The sequence below is a fragment of the Trachemys scripta genome, chromosome 22 (assembly GCF_013100865.1).
Source record: "Trachemys scripta elegans isolate TJP31775 chromosome 22, CAS_Tse_1.0, whole genome shotgun sequence".
Classification (NCBI taxonomy): domain Eukaryota; kingdom Metazoa; phylum Chordata; order Testudines; family Emydidae; genus Trachemys; species Trachemys scripta.
Genome location: NC_048319.1, coordinates 5,020,755 through 5,038,452, shown reverse-complemented (window position 1 = coordinate 5,038,452; position 17,698 = coordinate 5,020,755). Strand labels below are relative to the sequence as shown.

At 54.0% G+C, this 17,698-nt stretch overlaps 2 protein-coding genes across 4 annotated transcripts in view; one reads left to right on the top strand and one right to left on the bottom strand.

The window, feature by feature from the left end:
* The first annotated feature begins 1,064 nt into the window (after positions 1-1,064).
* GPX4 (glutathione peroxidase 4) lies at positions 1,065-6,109 on the top strand. Its single transcript, XM_034755455.1, has 7 exons — positions 1,065-1,213; positions 2,338-2,432; positions 2,958-3,102; positions 3,845-3,996; positions 4,466-4,490; positions 5,200-5,259; positions 5,824-6,109. The coding sequence occupies exons 1-7, from the start codon at positions 1,139-1,141 to the stop codon at positions 5,854-5,856; spliced, it is 585 nt and encodes a 194-aa protein (XP_034611346.1). The 5' UTR covers positions 1,065-1,138; the 3' UTR covers positions 5,857-6,109.
* Positions 6,110-11,164: 5,055 nt separating this feature from the next.
* SBNO2 (strawberry notch homolog 2) overlaps positions 11,165-17,698 on the bottom strand; it is a 119,725-nt gene continuing 113,191 nt past the window's right edge. For all 3 annotated transcript variants that reach the window (XM_034755084.1, XM_034755085.1, XM_034755086.1), the window contains 3 exons: positions 16,609-16,685; positions 16,042-16,232; positions 11,165-15,340 (listed from right to left, as the gene is read on the bottom strand). In XM_034755084.1, the coding sequence (XP_034610975.1) occupies positions 14,712-15,340; positions 16,042-16,232; positions 16,609-16,685 (897 nt within the window). In that variant the 3' untranslated portion in view covers positions 11,165-14,711. The remainder of the gene's footprint in view (positions 15,341-16,041; positions 16,233-16,608; positions 16,686-17,698) is intronic.

Sequence of the window (17,698 nt, the reverse complement as noted above, 5' to 3'; positions counted from 1 at the left end):
TACCTGCCCTGGCTCTGCGCGGCTCCTGGAAGCGGCGGCATGTCCGGCTTCTAAGTGCAGGCAGGGGCGGCCAGGGAGGTCTCTGTGCGCTGCCTCCACCCCAAGCGCCCGCTCCGCAGCTCCCCTTGGCGGGCCCTCGGATAAGGAGCGGGGCCTCAGGGCAGGGGGCGGGGCAAGGGTGTTTGGGTTTGGCCCAGACACGCCAAACCCAGGAAAAAAACACAGAAAATGGGCTTGTTTTTGGCTTAGTTGGCTTGTGAGTTGCTTGTTGGCTAGTTTTTGGCTTGTACCTTGTTGCTTGTTTGGCTTGTAGCTTGTAGTAGCTTGTTTATTTTTTGTGATTGGCCACCAGCAAGCAGGGGGGAGGCGGGGAAAGAGTCGGGGTGCACAGTGGGCCCACCGCAGTGCCAGACTGCAGGCCGGGGGGTGGGATCTAGTCACCTAGAGGGTTGGGGTTCTTAGGGATTGGCTTGTTCGGGCCTTGTTTTGAAATGGGATTAGTTTGATTTTTGGCTTCTTGTGAAATTCGGGAGCTTATTTACCGCGTGAACGCTGCCAACTGTGCTTTGGACTTTGTGCGATTAGCCAGTTGGCAACTCTGGGAGGAAGGAGTGACACTGACTAATTATTATATCGCCTGGCCTGGTGCTTTGCAAAACACCAGCCTCCCACAGCCCCCACGCCCTGAGCACTTTGCATCCTCAGCAGGACACACATCACGCAACGCAGGGCCAGTGCCCCTGGTGCCCTCTGGGCTGTTCCACCCTGGGTCTCCCCCTCCCCCTGCAGCCCGGTGCACTCTGGGCTNCTCTGGGCTGTTCCACCCTGGGTCTCCCCCTCCCCCTGCAGCCCGGTGCACTCTGGGCTATTCCCCCAGGGTCTTACCCTCCCCCTGGCCACTGCAATCGGATAAACAAGCGCGCGATAACCCCTGCCCTCCCCTGATTGGTGACTGCGAGGGGCCGGAGGCGGGCCGCTTTCTGCCGGGGCCGCCCTCGTCGGCCGCTGATTGGTCGGAGCGGCCGGGGGCGCGGCGCTGGCAGCCGAGGGGGCGGGGCGCCCGTCGCTGATTGGCGGAGCGGCCGGGGGCGGGGGAGGCTTGGGCCGGCCGTTGAGGCGGAGCCCGGGGGCCGTTGCCATGAATTGGGGCCGCCTGGGCAGACGGGTGCTGCTGTGCGGGGCACTAGGCGCGCGGGGTCTGAGCCGGAGCATGGTGAGTGCGGGGCCGGGCCGGGCTCCCTCAGGCCGCCCCGCTCTATGGTCCTACCATCGAGTCGGCGGGGCGGCTAGAGAGGACCTGCCCCCCCCCCCCCGGGAGAAGGGGCCCGTTCGGCGGCTCCCCCAGCCCGGCCCTGAGGGGCGGCCCCAGAGGGGGCTGCGGGGTCCGGGGCGGGGAGGGGGCTGAGGCCTGGAGGGGCCTCCAGCCCCGCCCCCCGCCTCTCTGAATGGGGCCGGGACAGCCTGGGCGGGAGGGGGGGCGCTGAGCGGGGCGGGGGGAGCGAGGGGGGGATGGGAGGCCCCCCCCAGTTCCCGTGACGCTGAAGGGCACGCGCAGGCCGGCGGCCGCCCCTCCCCCCCCGCCCCGCAGTCCGGCTGGATTCCTGCCTGCGGCGCTCGGAGCGCGCTGGGGCCCCGGTCCCGGTCGGCGGCCTGGGGCTGCCTCCCGGCTCCGCAGCGTTAGCCCCGCCCCGAGTCCCGTGCCGGGGGGCTGGCTCGGCTGAGGCTCGCGGGGCCGCAATGCAGCGGGAGGACGGACGGCTCCGCGCTGCGCCCCAGTCCCCTGGGCACGCGCTGCCTCTGAGTCACCGTCACGAGACCCACTCCTGTCCCGAGCCCCAGCAGCGCTTGTGACCCGGGTTCATTCCTGTGATACGGGGGATCCGTGCTGCGCTTCACCCCCTCCTCCAGCCTAGCCCCCCTGATCGGCGGCTTTGAGCCCCCTGCAGTGCTTGAGCCGCTCGTACCAGTGCGAACAAGGGGATCTTTGACCCGTGTGTAACTTACCCTGCAGCAAGCCCTGCCCAGTACTGCTGTCAAGGGGTGTGTGTGTGGGGGGGGGCTCTTGGGTAAAGAAGTGGGGTGTCGTGTATGGTTCTAGACGGTTGAACCTCCTCCATTTTTGGTAGGAGTAGGTCGTATCTTTGATCAGGTGGGAAGCCAGGAAGAGTGAGTGAAGGTCACTGTCTGAAGAGAGGCTTTGTTGGTAGCGGAACAGCCTCTCTTGAATGTGTGGCTGCTGCCCTTCCCTGGCGAGCTGCGTGTCTGACTTCTGTGCTCAAAGCCTGGGATGAGAGACCTTCATTGGGAAACTGATCTTGACCCTTGGCTGTCTTGCAGTGTACACAGGCGGATGACTGGCAGTCTGCCAAATCAATATATGAATTCCATGCCAAAGACATTGATGGCCATGATGTGTCCCTGGAAAAGTACAAGTAAGTGGTGGGGAGCCCAGGTGCTGTGAGCTTGGCTGGCTCAGCGCGGTACCCAAAGCACAAGCCTTGTGGCTAGCCTGTAGATAAGCTATTAATACTTCAGTCTCCTCTAATCCTATCTAAACAACAACAAAAACTGTTAATATTCCCAGCCCAGGGAGGAGTGCTGGTGCGAGAGCAGCACATCCAGGCCCTGGGGAGGAGGAGTGCCCCAAAGGGACTACACTAGGCAGGGGCAGCTTGGCTCCAGATGGATAGGCTCTGCCTGACTACGGGGTGGGGTTCAGAAGGTCTGTGACTTGCACCAGATGGGAGGTGTGGAGAATTCTGTGACGCTCATCTGATGCAAATGAGTCCAGGAAAGGGGTGCATGTGAGGAGCCAGTTAGCAGCAGGTTCCATCCAACAGGGAAGAAAAGCAACGCCCATCCTGTAGGGAGGGTCCTTGCTGCAGATATAATGTCTGTCTTTGTGGGGTAGATCAGCTCCAGCCCTTTAGCGGTCAGTGACTCTGTTTCTTTCCCAGGGGGTACGTCTGCATCATCGCCAATGTAGCATCCAAATGAGGAAAAACTGACGTAAACTACACTCAGCTTGTCGATATGTACGCCAGATACGCTGAGAGGGGTTTACGCATCCTGGGCTTCCCCTGCAACCAGTTTGGAAACCAGGTGGGTGGCACCTCGGCTTTCTTGCCCTCTGCCTGCTAAGGAAAGGGGGTTCCTCTAGGGGGGGAAAAAGCAGTTCTTTTTCCCTAGCAAAGGAGGCTGGCTTGGCAGCCCTAGAGACTGAAGGATCCCTGTAGTTAGCATGGGCTTGGCAAGTATTCCCAGCGTATAGTGCCTTTAAGTACTACCATCAGATAAATAGCTAATTACACAGCCTCCCTAGCATATGAGTGGGAGTACAGTGTAGTCTTTGGCCCATTCACACTTTGATGTCTCTGCCAAAAATTGGGCATGGTGACTGGTGATGTGCACACTTTGGCCTTAAAGAATTAGGCTATTTGCCATCAAGCTGGAGTAATGCACCCAGTCTTCAGCTGGGCTGCCTGAGGCGCAAGGAGGCTGTGGGTGACTCTGTGCATTAGAACATGAATGCCTGGCAGAGCTACACTTCCAGGTGGACCATGTGGCTCCAGTCATCTCCTGAGCCCAGCTGTATTCAAGTAACCATGCTCCCTGCCAGCTATATCCCACTCATTGCTGGGACATTCTAGAAGCAATCTGCTCACGCCTCCTTCGTCACCCAGCCCACCCAACTTCATTCCCTCAATGTACACACATCCTGCCCTCCGAATCTGAGCCTGGAACTGTGTGTAATCCAAATGGAATGAGGTTCTGGGTAGTCAGTCATAGCCTAATGATGCAAGACTACTCACTTCCCACAGTAACCCTTCTCTTTGCTTCTTAGGAGCCTGGGGATGAGTCTCAGATCAAACAATTTGTTGCAAGCTATGGGGTGAAGTTTGACATGTACAGCAAGATAGAGGTCAACGGGAACAACGCCCATCCTCTCTGGAAATGGATGAAAGATCAGCCCAAAGGAAGAGGCACCCTGGGAAAGTGAGTGCAGACCCAGAGCAGTAACAGACGCAGAAGGAAGTGGTAGCATTAGAGACACAGCTTGGCCCCATTTCTGTCATTGGAGGGGGGGAGCAAGTCAATCCTGGGATGAAACCAAAAGAGGAGACTTAAGCCTGCACCACTGGCAGCAGGGCGACACTGGACTGGAGAGGATGGGGCTGTGGGGTGAATGGCTTGGAAAGCTGCATGGTCATAGAGCAGTCCCCACCTTGGGCCTGTTGGAAGTAGTGGCAGAGCAGGCTGTTGGGTTAGGTGTGGGGCTGCAGTCGGTGGGTGTCAGAAGTGGGCTGTAGTCCACGAAAGCTTATGCTCTAATAAATTTGTTAGTCTCTAAGGTGCCACAAGTACTCCTGTTCTTCTTTTTTTGGTCGGTGGGTGGGCGCTCTTATCTGTGCTGGGACTGGTTTATAACCGCTGCTGTCTCACTGGTGTTCTCTTTCCTTCCTAGTGCAATAAAATGGAACTTCACAAAGGTAGGACTCTGCTCTCTTCTCACTGGGGGTTTTAGCATCTAAAATGCGCTGACCATTTGTGGTGTGATCCTGTAAGATCCCAGGAGCTAAGCAAGGTTGGGTGGGAGGCTCCAAGAAACACTTAGCTGCTGGAAGAGGTGTTGGAGGCAGGGGCCGGGGAGCCTAGTAAGATTACTCCTCCTGAGCAGGCATTGACCCACAGCTCCTAGACCTAAAACTGAGGCCCTGACCTTGCATGTGGGTCCTAGATCCAACCCTTTAAGGGATAGGGGTGTCCGGCCAGACTCCAGCTTGGCTAACTACATCCCACCTCACTCCATTTCAGTGGGATACATCAGTCTTCACTTTGCGCATTGGATTGTTATGTGGTGGTGGTGAGGAAGAGCTTGCCTCGTGGCTGCATTTCAGCATTTGGGGGTGGAAGTCTGGTACATCATGAGCTTAGAAGATTTCAAAGCACTCGATCCCCCTGCAAAGGAGCTGCAGTTCTTATAAGTGACCCAGGGAGGGATAGTGGCTTACCAGGTGCCCCCAAAGCTGCGTCTCCACCCATGGCCTCCCTGCTGCCCCGGGGAGTTAGCCATAATAGAACCTGGCCTTGAAGCTCATTTCCTGTAGTGTTCTGTGCGTGACTCAAGCGTTGGGTTCCAGTGGGGCAGAGCACTCATGTGGGTCCAGGATTATTCATGCTTGTCTCTTATCTCCACAGTTCCTCATTAACAAGGAGGGCCATGTGGTGAAGAGATACAGCCCAATGGATGATCCATATGTAAGTCAGCCTGTCTGTGTCACAAAGCCGTAACCTTGGGGGCCAGCTCTGCCGGAACTGAACAGCCAAGCTGTGTGTCACAAAGCAGAGCTTTAATAGTGGGTCCAAACTTGGGGGTGGAAGGGAAAGAAGATACTTTGCCAATTTTCCTGCACTGCCCTGGCTATCAGTCATGTACTGAGACTTGGGTAATGCAGCATTGTGGCTCTGTGGCTGAGGTCCTTGTTTCTCCTCAGCCTGCAGTGAACACACAAAGAGCTGTTGGGTTTCCTTCCACTCTACGGGCTAACAACACTTAAGCTGCCCTTTCACCCTGTAGTGGGTGGGGAGTTCTCTCTGCAGGAGTGTAATGCAGAGGGATGAAAATGAGCAGGGTGGGATGCAAGTAGCTAAGAAGCTGTGCCCACAGCTGGTGGGGATGTTGCACAGGGAGGTGTTCCTAATCAGTGGTGTAGAGCTCTGGATACAGCAGGCAGGGGCTAGTTATCCTTCATGGACAGGACAGCAGGGGGGCTCTCCACAGGCCCTCAAGAGAAACAGCACTTGACTCCCTCTTCTCTGCAGGTGATTGAGAAGGACCTGCCCGCTTTCCTGTAGACCTGTTCACTTCGACACTGGACCATTCCCTCTGCTTAGCAATGGCTCTTACCTGCTCCCTGTGGAGTCTTCCCATCCGGCCCCAATGACGGCCTGCCTTAAAGCCAGCCTGCTGGTGAGGCAGACCCGAAAGCTTGGCGTGCATCGGCGGGAAGAAGGCTTCACTGGGCTGGTGGCTGTTGCTGGGCAGTTTCCATAGACCTGACTTGGGCACTCTCAACTTTGTTGCAATAAAAGTTTATGCTGAAACTGACACATGTCTTGTCTGAGTCTGTGGGAAGCAGCTGTGTGTAACATGGTGCAGCAGAGGAAGCTCCAGTGACTCTTCCAAGTAGCAACAATCTCTGTGGGGGAGGAGGCTCTCTTCTGTGCCGAGCCGGGGAACAGCTGCTGGGGAAAAGTCTGGTTGTATTGGCAAGGTTTATGCTGGCCACTGTCAGAGTGGTGGGGAGCAGAAAGCAATGGACTCCGCTGCTGGGAGTTTGAAACAGGTTAGCTGGATCCTGGGGAAGGAAACATTTTATTCTGCCCCAGCCTGTGCTAAACACGAGTTTATGTAACTCCTGCTCTTGGAGCCAACAGCTGGGTCTGAGGGGATAATCCTTGGTAATACCACTAGGAATTAAGCAGCAAGTGCCAAGGCCTTCCCTGGAGCTATTTTTTTTCTAGATTTCCCCAAGCAGGCTAAGGCAGCATCTTCTGGCAGTTCAGCTACAGGAGGGGGTGATTAGCTGGGCTGCCTGCCGCTGGGAGCAAGGGAGGCTGCAGCATTGACCAGCCACATGTGACTTGTTTTGTGTGGCTGAATTTAGTTGTAAGCACTAGGCCAGCTGCTCTGTGGGGCACAGCTGCATTGTTAATGGACTGATGATTTCACACCAGGTGTGGATCTAGTTCCTACATTTGCATTCAAATCAACCATCTCTGTCTAACAGAACTGGCTCTGCAGTGTACAGACTTCTTACCCTCCCACTGCTGTAGGAGGGTGTCTCTGAAGGGTTAAGTGTAAAGTAGCCAGAGGGTTGGGCTCTCCCCACAAGAGACAAAGGGGGTGAACAAGGTAAACATGCTTAAAGAAACCTCCCTATATTAATTAGGCAGCCAAGCCAGCTGCAGCAACTTCTAGTGCTGTAGTAATGAGGCTTCCCCCTGGGTGGAAGGATGGGCATGAGGGAGAGATTGAAGGCTCCTACCTCCACTCCTTTCCCTGGTGAAACACAAACCAGGGGGGGACTGAAGAACCCATCCTGTCTGACCAGTGCCCCAGCCTGCACCCTCAGTTGTAGGAAGTGTTCTAGAGGGCAGGGCAGTTAATGGGAGGGCCCTACTGCACTCACAAACTAGCATGACACACACAGCAGCACAAACCACCCCACCTGGGTGAGTCTTGAAGTGGCCTAGAGTTGTCTTGTAAAATGTCTTCAGGGGGGTTTATGGATTCTGAGGCTAGAAGGGACCATTGTGATCAGACCTCATGTGTAACACAGGCCAGAGAACTTCCCTGAGTAATTCCTGGAGCAAATCTTTTAGAGAAACATTTAAAAATTGTGTGATGGAGAATCCATGACTCTTTTGTAAAGCATTTCAATGGTTCATTACTCACTGTTAAATTACCTTATTTCCAGTCTGAACTTGTCTAGCATAAACTGCCAGCCCTTGGATGGCATTATACCTTTCTTTGTTAAACTGACAAGCCCTTGGTTACCTACTTGTTCCCTGGGTAGGTACTTTTAGACAAGTCACCCCTGAACCTTCTCTTCATTAAACTAAAGAGAGGGCACATCTTCCATTGGTGTCTGCAGTCAGGCTTCGAATCATTTGCATGGCTCTTTGATCAATCTCCAATTATCCACATCCCTAAATTGTAGACCCCAGAATTGGATGCAGCAGTCACACCAGGGCTAAATACAGAGGTAAAATAACCTCTCTACTCCTACCTGAGATTGCCCCAGTTATGCATCTCAGGATTGCATTAGCTCTTTTGGCCACAGTGAGCTCACATTCAGCTGATCATTCACCATGACCCCCCTCTTAAGGGGCAGGAGGGGTGCAGGCCCCTGGCTAAGGAAGTGGGGTGTGTTGGGCAGTTCTATAAACTTTTCCCTTTTGGTAAGAGTAGCTTAGTATCTGTGATGACAGGGAGCAGGAGGAGAGCAAGGAAGGTAACTGGTAAAGAGAAGGTGAAAAGGTCCTGACTACCCAACAGCACACCTTAAAGCCAGAAGCAATTAACTAACCATGAAAAATGTATGAGCATAAGCTGTTTTATAGATGCAATTAAATGCATCTGCAGCCCCAGAGTAGGAGCCCTGGCTAGCCGCGAGGAGTGCAGGTGCATAGAAAAATCTAAAGCAACTGGGACCTGGTCTCAACAGTTAACTGGCTGGAGGACTTGTCTGCAATGGCCCATTGCAAACCAACTGGGCCTTACAGTGCTTCCCCTTCCTACAGCTCAGGGCTTTAGAAAGGGGAGGGAGGCAGGTCATCTCATTTCCTACCTGGAGAAGCAGCAGCACCTTTGTGCTCTTCATTTCCACCAAAGGAGCTGTTTGCAAACTAACAGGGGATCAGCAAGGCTGGGCATGTCAAGTCTGGGTCTTCACTTCAAACTGCCCACAATTGTCGTCTTTGCTTCGCAACAGGGCTACTGTATAAAATGTAGTGAAACGCATGCACCTCTCTCCCCCACAAACTATTGCTGGTAGAGGAGACTTAGAGCAGCACTACTAAGCAAGGAGGGCCCATCTTCACCTAGGGACTTGCGAAGGCAGCACACAACAGAAGCCAGCTCTAACTCAGACCCTTGCTACTTCGATTGGCACAGTGGTCAGGAACTCCTTCCCCCACTCCCGCAGGTTTGGATTCTGTGGGGATTTCTTTACCTGACCTCTACATGTCTGACGGCTGAGATGAGGATGAGCCCAGATCCCAGTGGATGAACACCCCACAACAATCAACACCAGTGGAGTGGGCAGACACAGCAGAGAAGCTGACGACTGAAGAGGGGACGGCCAGCAAAGCATGCTGCCGGATGTACTCCAATAGACCCCTCTCAGGCCCAAGAGAGGCAGGGCCGCTTGTGCTGCCAATGTGGGCCCTGCTGTACAGGGCAAAAGCTCCCAGGCTGAGAGACCAGCAGTCGAGTCCCAAACATTTATTAAGTTAGGGTGAGAAAGGAAGTCCCTTTCAGCATCAAGCCTTTGCCAGGCCACTTCCCCACTGGGATAGGACAAGAGAGATTAAGCAGGATTGATACACTGGACAATAGGATCATTGATGCCACAATAATTAGGGATTAGTTGTGACCTTGCTGGAGTCCAGGTGCTGTGACAGCCCTATGCTCTGCCCAGGGAAGGGAATCCATTGTACAGGGGCCTGGCTGAGTTGACAGAGCTCTAGAGGGATTAGTGGCAGATTTGCATCCCAAGGGAATTTTGCTACCTTGTTTACAAGAGCTATATTCCCCTTAATGGGAGGTGCTAAATCTGCATCCTGTGATGGTAACAGTCCCAAGGACCCAGCAGAGCCAGGGCAAACAGCCTGGAGAGTCCTGGCAGGTGAGACAGCAGGAGTCACATTCAGAGCACTTGGGAGGGGAGCTAAACCCAGCCAGTCCTCCAAAGCAGGGTGTTCTTTTGGAAGCCATACAGACAGCCACCATGTACTAAACAGAGTGGCTGTCAGCATGATTTCCCCAGCCCAGGGTGGAGAGTCTCTTATTCAGAGGATTGTGCTATCAACTCCTTACGGAGGTGCTGGATAGAAACACGGTGTAACAAATACGGTAATTTCCTAAAACATCTCTGGGAGATTTTATTGAATTAAGGTTAAATAGCTTCGGAGTCCATGGTATTCTGAAAACAAAATGTATGTAGGGCTATGGGATTGTGTGTAAATTCTCTAAGGGGGAGACATGGCCAGGGTAAGCACTGGGGTGTGGCATGAACTTGGAAGGACTATTTGAAACAATGGGCTAGACCAGAAAAAACTTGCAGGATCCCCTTCTGCCAGGTATTTCCTTTGGTGAATACAAATTCTCACTTCCAGACTCCAGCTTTTGAAGCTACGCCCTGGGGAGAGAACTACTGTCTGGCTGATTATCTATGCAGGGTCTCTGCGAAGTAAAGGCCCAGACTGGATAAAGGAGGAAGACTCAAATTCATGGGGGTTCTTGTTCTGAACACGTAACCACAGAAACCCCGGTGTGGGGTGTGAAGGACTGACTCTTGCCAGAGGCCTGGGTGGAGTTAGGGTGAGCTTGTTAGTAGGCAATTAAGTTATTTTATTGGGTTAATGTGTTTTCTCTCACATTTTCACCTTGCGAATAAATGTGCTTGGAAGAGGTGGGTGGTCCGGTCTAACTGGGGGAAATTACGCTGTTTAGAGTTGCGCAGAGAAGGTGAAGCAGAGACGTTGGCCTTTTAGGCAGTCGGACTTGCTGGGGAATTCATAATATAGGCAGCAAACTGTACAGCCTGGAAAAGCCTGGTCAGATGGGAGAGAGACCCGGGTCTCCGCCCAAGAAGTGACAGCTGAGGAGCCAAGGGGGATGCACTTGGTGGAACATGAGGAAAATACACGTGCAGGAGCCCTCAACACGGACACATGGCAGGGTGGGGAAGGGGGGGGAGTCACTAATGATCAGAGACCTGATGCTGCAGACACGGGGGGTGCGCACGTGTGCAGGAATTGTTTCCACGAGCGTGGACAGGCTGGGAGCAGGTTCCGGGAATTTTTGCACAGTAAAATCCCACCCCCCTCCCCTCCCAACAGAGTCAACCCACTTCCGCTCCCAGTACTGATTCAAGGTAATGCAGTTCTAATTGTCCACTGAGCGACACTAAGGCCTCCTGCCACTAAGGCTTCGTTTGGTTGTAAGACTTGTCCACACTAGGCGGTAGCAGTTCTAGGAGCCCAAGGGGAGGTAGGTTACCATCGCCTCTGGTGGTTTAAGCCCCATATCATTTAGTCAACTGACCACAGTAGGGCTCTCCCCCTTGCTATCAGCGGTGGAGATAAATAGCGTAGTCCCCAGTGTAGACGAGGTCTTAGATCCTGGAGCTGGCTACCATCAAGAGAGTCATCTGGAGTCAGTAACCCATGCATCAACCCGGGGAGGGCTTTTAAAAATCACATCCAACACCAAGTCCCACCCTGAGGTTTTTATACATTTGCCCATCACCATTGTCTCCAGTTGCCTAACCTAGCTCCCAGAGAGGTGAGCCTTGGGCGAGTACAAATCTAGATAGACAGAGACACACGCACGTACACACACACATACACAGAGCTGGGACTTACACAGATCTCATGCGTGGCTTCCTTTCCATCTTTACTGAGCAGAATGCAAAAATTATCCTTCTGATGCAAGTAGAAAATTTAGAAATTAGTCAAAGGCACATAGTCTAAAAAAAAAAATCTCTTTACATATATACATCTCAATTCATTATAAATACACACAGAAAAACAAAGGCAAACAAACAAGCGGATTAAAAAGTGCTAACAAAAAGGTGTAAGGAAGGGGAAAGGACTCATTTAAAAAAATACATACAATCAGTAGGACAACTGCATAATAATTTAGTTAAAAGATACTGTTTCATATTATTAACCCTGACAAAAACACAGGATCGGGCGGGGGAAGTATTTTCTTGAAGGTGCCCTGTCTTTTCCAGAGATTGGGAGAGAAGAATTGCATATATCTTAGAATTAAAATAGCAACAAAACCACCACATAAAACTCCCGGTCATATTTTTTGGGGGGCCCACTGGTGTGGGCAGATAGAAAGAGAGCACCTGATGATTATTCCTGAGTTTACGCCTGTTTGAAATTGGTTTTCTTGGTGTGTTTTTTAACTTTTGCTGAGAGTTTGACAGGTGCCCAAATGAATAACTAAGAAATTAAATAAGGGCTCGGGGTTCCAAGGATTTTCAAAGATTCTCTCTGAGTGTCATGAATCCAGGGAGCATTATAAATAGAATGGGGGAGTGTATTCGATAGAACCAGGGAGGGGGCTGCCTTTATCTAGGCCTGGAAAAGGGATGTTCTCTGATCACAAGAAAGGGGCATCTTTGCTGTCTGCCTACAAGAGGCCCCTTCCTTGGCAATTCAGGTGAATGCACGAGCGGAACAAGACGGGACAGGACTTTTGTGCACACGCAGCGCTCTCCAGCAGTTCAGCGCAGAGGTGGGTTAGTGCAATTAGGTGATAACCTAGGAAGAAAACTCGAGAGATTCCTGCGGGTTGGAAATGCAAAGATAGGCGCATCCCTGCCAAACAATGGATCATGTCATCTGGACTTCACAGTTTGGGCTTCCAGTTTCGGGGGGATTTTTTCTGATCTTTGGTGTTTAGTCGGAGGCCAGGGGGCATAGAGGATATCTAGAATTCTACTCAGAACTGGCCCCTGCAAAGCCCTCCATCTCCTGGGAAGTGGGGGAATGGCATGGCCTGCCCAGCACATTATGGGCACTGCTGAAATCTAAATAATAAACCTCCTCCTCCTTCCTGGCTGGGAAGAGGCAAAGGGTGTAAAAAGACACACGACCCTCGAACGAAGGGCCGGAGACCACACCTGGACTGGCCTAGAGAGCAGGACCTACCGTGTGCAGGGCGAGGAGGGGGGAGTGAAGTGGGAAGAGAAGGAGACCATGGTCCACTGGCTTGGGAGACTAGATGCTTCCCTGTCCCCCAGGCAGGACATGCTTCCAATACTTTGCACTGGGTTACAGAGGTCACAGCACTTTAGAAAGGTAGGGGAATATCACATCCCTGTGTTACAGATGGGGAAACTGAGTCACAAAGAGAAGGCAGCTGGTTGCTAAACTCTGCTAAGTGAGACAGATCAGGTGACAATCACCGAAATCTCCACATTTGGCTGGGATCGCTCTGCAGGGGCAAGAACACCCCACCCCACCATTAACTCCTCTTATAGCTTTGGGCCAGATCCCACTGATGGTCCTGTTCCAGCACAGATCTCCCCCCTCCATGCCCCCCAGGGACTTGCTGTGTCTGGTAAGAATTAGCCAAGGAAGAGTGTGTGATGGGCAATGGGAGTTCTGCATACTAAAGAGGCAGGACCAGTCATTGGGGTCACACTTCCTCCCCTCCAGAATGCCGGGCATGCTCCTGGAAATGCCAGGATGACTCGACTCAGAAAAAGGAGGAACACGGGAATGGCTGAGGCAGCGAGAAGAGGGTTACAGCACAGCCAGGCGAACGCTGCCAGCCGGGAGGGGCGGGCACAGACTCCCTGCCCTGGGGCTGACAGGGACGCACTGCCAAGGAAACAAAAACCATTGTCTGAGTAAATAAAAAAGCAGGTTTACTACAGAGCTGCCCAAGTCAGAGGCGGCTGCAACGTCAGAGCTCGCTTGAAGCAGGTCCATGACCCTAGGAGCAGTGTCGCTGTCGAGGTGCTGTGTGCCTCTCCGTTTGGATTGCATCCATCCTGTGTAAAGCTAGCAGCCCTTGCAGCATGAAGCCTAGCATGCTACTGGTCCAACAGGCCTGTGCTTCTGCTGCTGGTGGGAGGAGCAGGGTGTGGCGTGTGCGGGAGAGACTATGGGGGTGCGCTGCTCAGGTTGGCTAAGCAGGACTTTGCTCTTTGGTATTCAAAGTGGAGCCGGCTGTCACAGCCATTGACCTCAACAGTGGCCTGCGCTGGAGCTTTAAGATCCAGACATGGGGCCCCTCCTGCTTTCCCGGACTCAGGCCTGGCCCCGCTGCCCAGCTGCGAACGAGCCCATTGGAACGGTACTAGCCAGTTGGCTCCTGGAGAGAACGCGACAGAGAGCTAGACTCGGAAAGCGCGGCCACCACAAGGAGCTCCGGGGCTGAGCGTGCAGACTGGCCATCAGCCATCAGGCAGAAGAGGATGATGGGAAGGCTGGCCAGGGGCTAAGGAGTTCATTGCTGAATACTGATAAAGTGGGCACATTAGTGCAGAAGAGTTGTTCCCCATCCCATTGGGGAAGTCAGGGCAGCCCAAAGCATGTCAGTTTCCCCTCCCAAGAGAAAGGAGTGGCATGGACTAACTGGAGAGCAGAGAGTGAGCACATGACCTGTAGTCAGTTGAATGTCTCTCCAGCTGGCCCCACCCAATCCTACACAGATGGATGCTTTAGCTCAGTGGTTCCCAGCCTGCACTGGGACCTCTGTCACTTCCCCCGCAGTCCCCGCCTCTGTATTAGGCCCAAGTGCCTGCCCCCCATTCCCTCAAGACTCTGGTGTTTCGAGTGGCACCAAGCTCCAGGGCTGGGACGGAAGAGCCCAAGTGTGAGCCTGGCTCCGGCTGACCCAGCCAAGCTGCCCACAACGGCTGGGAACCACGGCTTTCGCCATCACGGACACTCTGGTAACAGGATCGCTTTGGGGGCCAGAACGTTTCCGTCTGCCGACACTGCAGTTAGCAGCTGCTGCACACGCCCCGGGGAGAGGGGGGTGAATCCCGGCCTTTCAACTCTGTAGTCGGTGTGGAGATGGGTGTGGGGAGGGGCTGGGGCCGTCAATGGCTCTCCTCTCTGTCCTACCTGGGCGCGGTTGTTTGAGCAGGTCCATCCCGCAGCAGAGGACATGGGTCCCGATCAGCTGAGCTCTGTGATAAAAGCACTTTGCCACCCCCACCCCCCCTTTATACACACGATATGTACAACTCTATACATGTGTGGCTGTATATTATATATAAATAAACTTTGCTGTAAGGAATACGCGATCCCCCTGCCCCCGAACTGAGACACGCGGGTCATTGCAAAGCAATACAGAGCCAGGCCTCCCTCCGCGCCAGCGCTCCTGCCAAAGGCAGGCAGGCGAGAGGCTAGGAGGGGCACGGCGCCTGTGGCTGAGCCCCACAGCTGGCCCCTCAGAAGTGTTCAAAGGGCCTGGTGAACTGGATGACGCTCTGGCGCTCCTGGGAGAGCGCGCTGTCCTGAGGGGCCACGTACAGCGTCCTCAGCATGTCTTCCAGCACCTCCTTGAAATTGATGTTCTCCTGCTGGGCTAAGTCTTCCGGCGGCAGCTGCGGCAGCGTCTGCAGGTGGTCGGGGTGGGGGAGAGGCACGTGGTCGTGCGGGGACGGGTTGAGAGGCATGTTCCCCGCCAGGGCTGGGGCCGGGCTCTCGAAGACAGGAGGGAGGCTGAAATGCAAGGGCATCCTGTGCTGCTGGTGTGGCTGGAGAACAGGCTCCGGTGGGAAGTGTAAAGCGCCCAGGGGGTCAGGCTTCAAGGCCAGGTTGGAGAGGCTGTCGCTGGGAGGGCTGTAGGTCAAGTCCAGGATCTCGTCCTGGTGCAGGGAGTGTCTGGGCAGGGGGAGCCTGACCACAGGCTGGCAGAGGTCATGGGGCTGCTGCAGGACGTGCTGTGGCATGGAGTACGGCAGGCTCCGGTCCTGGGCCAGAAGGGCCTGGTGGTTATGCTTCTGCTTTACATTCTCGTCCATCTGCTTCAGCTCCTCCCGCACCCTATGGACGCAGCTCTCGGGGATCTTTATCCCTGGGAGATGGAACATGCTGTGTCAGTCCCCAAAGCACCTGAGTCCTGGGAGGGGACAGGTGAGGGGCCCTGGGAGTGGGACCCAGTGTCTGGGCTAATCGCATCCCTCAGCCCCGCGCCCCCGGCTGCCAGTTTCACTGCCTACGCAGCAAGCTGCATCCACACAGCTCTGCAGCCCTGTCCTAGGAGCTGGCTGCACCTGGGCTTGGCAGCAGAGGAGACAGCAGGCGGTCCACAGCCAGGTTCCCAGACTGCGCTAGTGTGATGGCATCAGTAGGCCCTGCAGTGACGGGTGCCAGGGGGCAGGCGTGTAGTGGGCAGCAACAGCACTGCCTTCACACCCAGACCGGGCATCTCAGACCTGAACAGAGGGTGCACCATGCCTGGGACAGGCCCAAATGCTGGGCTAATTCCCCTTCCCCACTCCACCCCCGGGATACAGATCTGGCCAAGGTCTGGCCCGGAGCATGCAAAGTGAATGGGCCGGGAGTTACATGCTTCTCCTGCTCTCATCCCACAGGATCTCCTTAACCACAGAGCTGCCCGGTCAGGATCGGGGAGAGGAGAGAGACCTGCAGGGCCCTGCTTGGAAAAGGAGGGAATCCAGGAACCCCACCACATCCCCCTGAAACATGGCATGCAGCTCACTTCCCCTTCCCTGCCACCACGGTGCCGCCCAGCACGCTGACCCCTGCACTCACCAACTTGTTTTTTCTTCTCCTTGGTCTTGAGGCGGACGATCTGCAGGTAGCTGGTGTTGGTGATGTCCGACATGATGCTGGCGATCTTGCTCCAGACCCGCAGCAGCGCGCCGCACAGCATGTAGTAACGGCGCAGGCGCATGCCCTGGAAACACTCTTTTCCCTCTTGGATTAGTTTGCAGGTTCTGTTCCTTCAGGTTTGCAGAGAGGAAGAGAACAAGAGTTACCAGCAGCCCCTGCCCCTAGGAGCAGCCCCTCCCTTCCTCTGGCTTGTTGGGGGTGGGGAGTGAGTGGAAGGAGGATGCCCCTCTCCTCCCCCCCAGGTGGCTGACCCCAGATGCGGGGCAGCAGGGGGCTAGCTCCAGCAGTATTCGTGGGGACCCCTGGGACAGGCCAGGCAAAGCAGCTCGCAGAAGAAGCAGGGTCACGCAGAGCGGTGAAGAGCCAGAGACAGCAGCAGCTACCCCCGTTTGGACAGGGCTCTGGCTCTGGGAAGGACAGGGCTCTGAGCTTCCCCAGCAGGGAGCCCAGAGTAGGCCAGGCCCTCTGGCACTGGGCATCACTTACCAGACGGCGTGGTTACACTTTGTGAAGGAGAAGAGGTAGCTGCTCTCCCAGTGTTCCTTGGCTTCCTCGGGCCGCACCTGCAAGGGACACCGCCAGAGGCCAACTTAGACTTTTACTTTTCCATTCTCCTCAGGGTGGTGGAGGGCTAAGGCCCCGCACTGGGAGTCAGGACACCTGGGTTCTATCCCCAGCTCTGCCAGAAGGGAGGGGACTTTGGGCAAGTCACAGCACCTGTGTGCCTCAGTCTCCCCAGCTGTAAATTGGGAACAGTGATTCCTGCCAGGAGTGCCAAGAGGCTCCACTTGTAGAACTAATAAATGAAATTGTTTTTAATTGTTCACTTTATTAATGTAACTTCATAAGTAAAGTTTTATGAATGAAACAATATTCATTCATAAAACCGGTTACCCCAATAACTGGCTAATTAACAGTTAAGATGCTTGTTAAGAGCCATAGCTGTTCAGTCAGCTGCCTTTGTAAGTTTCACTATCAATCCAATTCCTGCCTAAATCACTGAGACTTGCACTGTTTCAGTATTGTAACTTCTGTTTACCATTTATTACACTTGCCTACAGTGGAACTTCTGTTCACTGTTTGCCATATTGTAATTCAAACCCCATTTTAAAACGCTTACTCCATTTTGTAAGGGCTTGCTGCAACCTTCAGTTTTGCAAACCCTGCTGTAATCTTATTAGTTTAGTTTAGATGTGTGAATGAGGTATGTATGGATGATGGAATCAACCTCCAGCCCCAGCCTGTCCTGATTAAATAGAGTTCAAACACCAAAGGCTGAAGATGCAGACAAGAGCCCTAACAAAGAAAGAAGAATCCACCCTAAAAAGAAAAGGTACAATAGAAGGAAGATCAAAGCCCGGTCCAAGGCTGAAAGTCATGTCTGCAATTGACGGGTGATCAATCACCAAACCTGGAGGCAGCGTGACACAGCAAGACCTATAGACTCTGAATTCAAACTAAAGCCTACAAAAATGCTGGGTGAGATGGAAAACTTTGGAGGAGGGTAACATTCTGCTGCCAACATGGAAGGGCATCGGTGCATGCCCAACAGAGACCCAGCTCGTCCTTGTGCCCG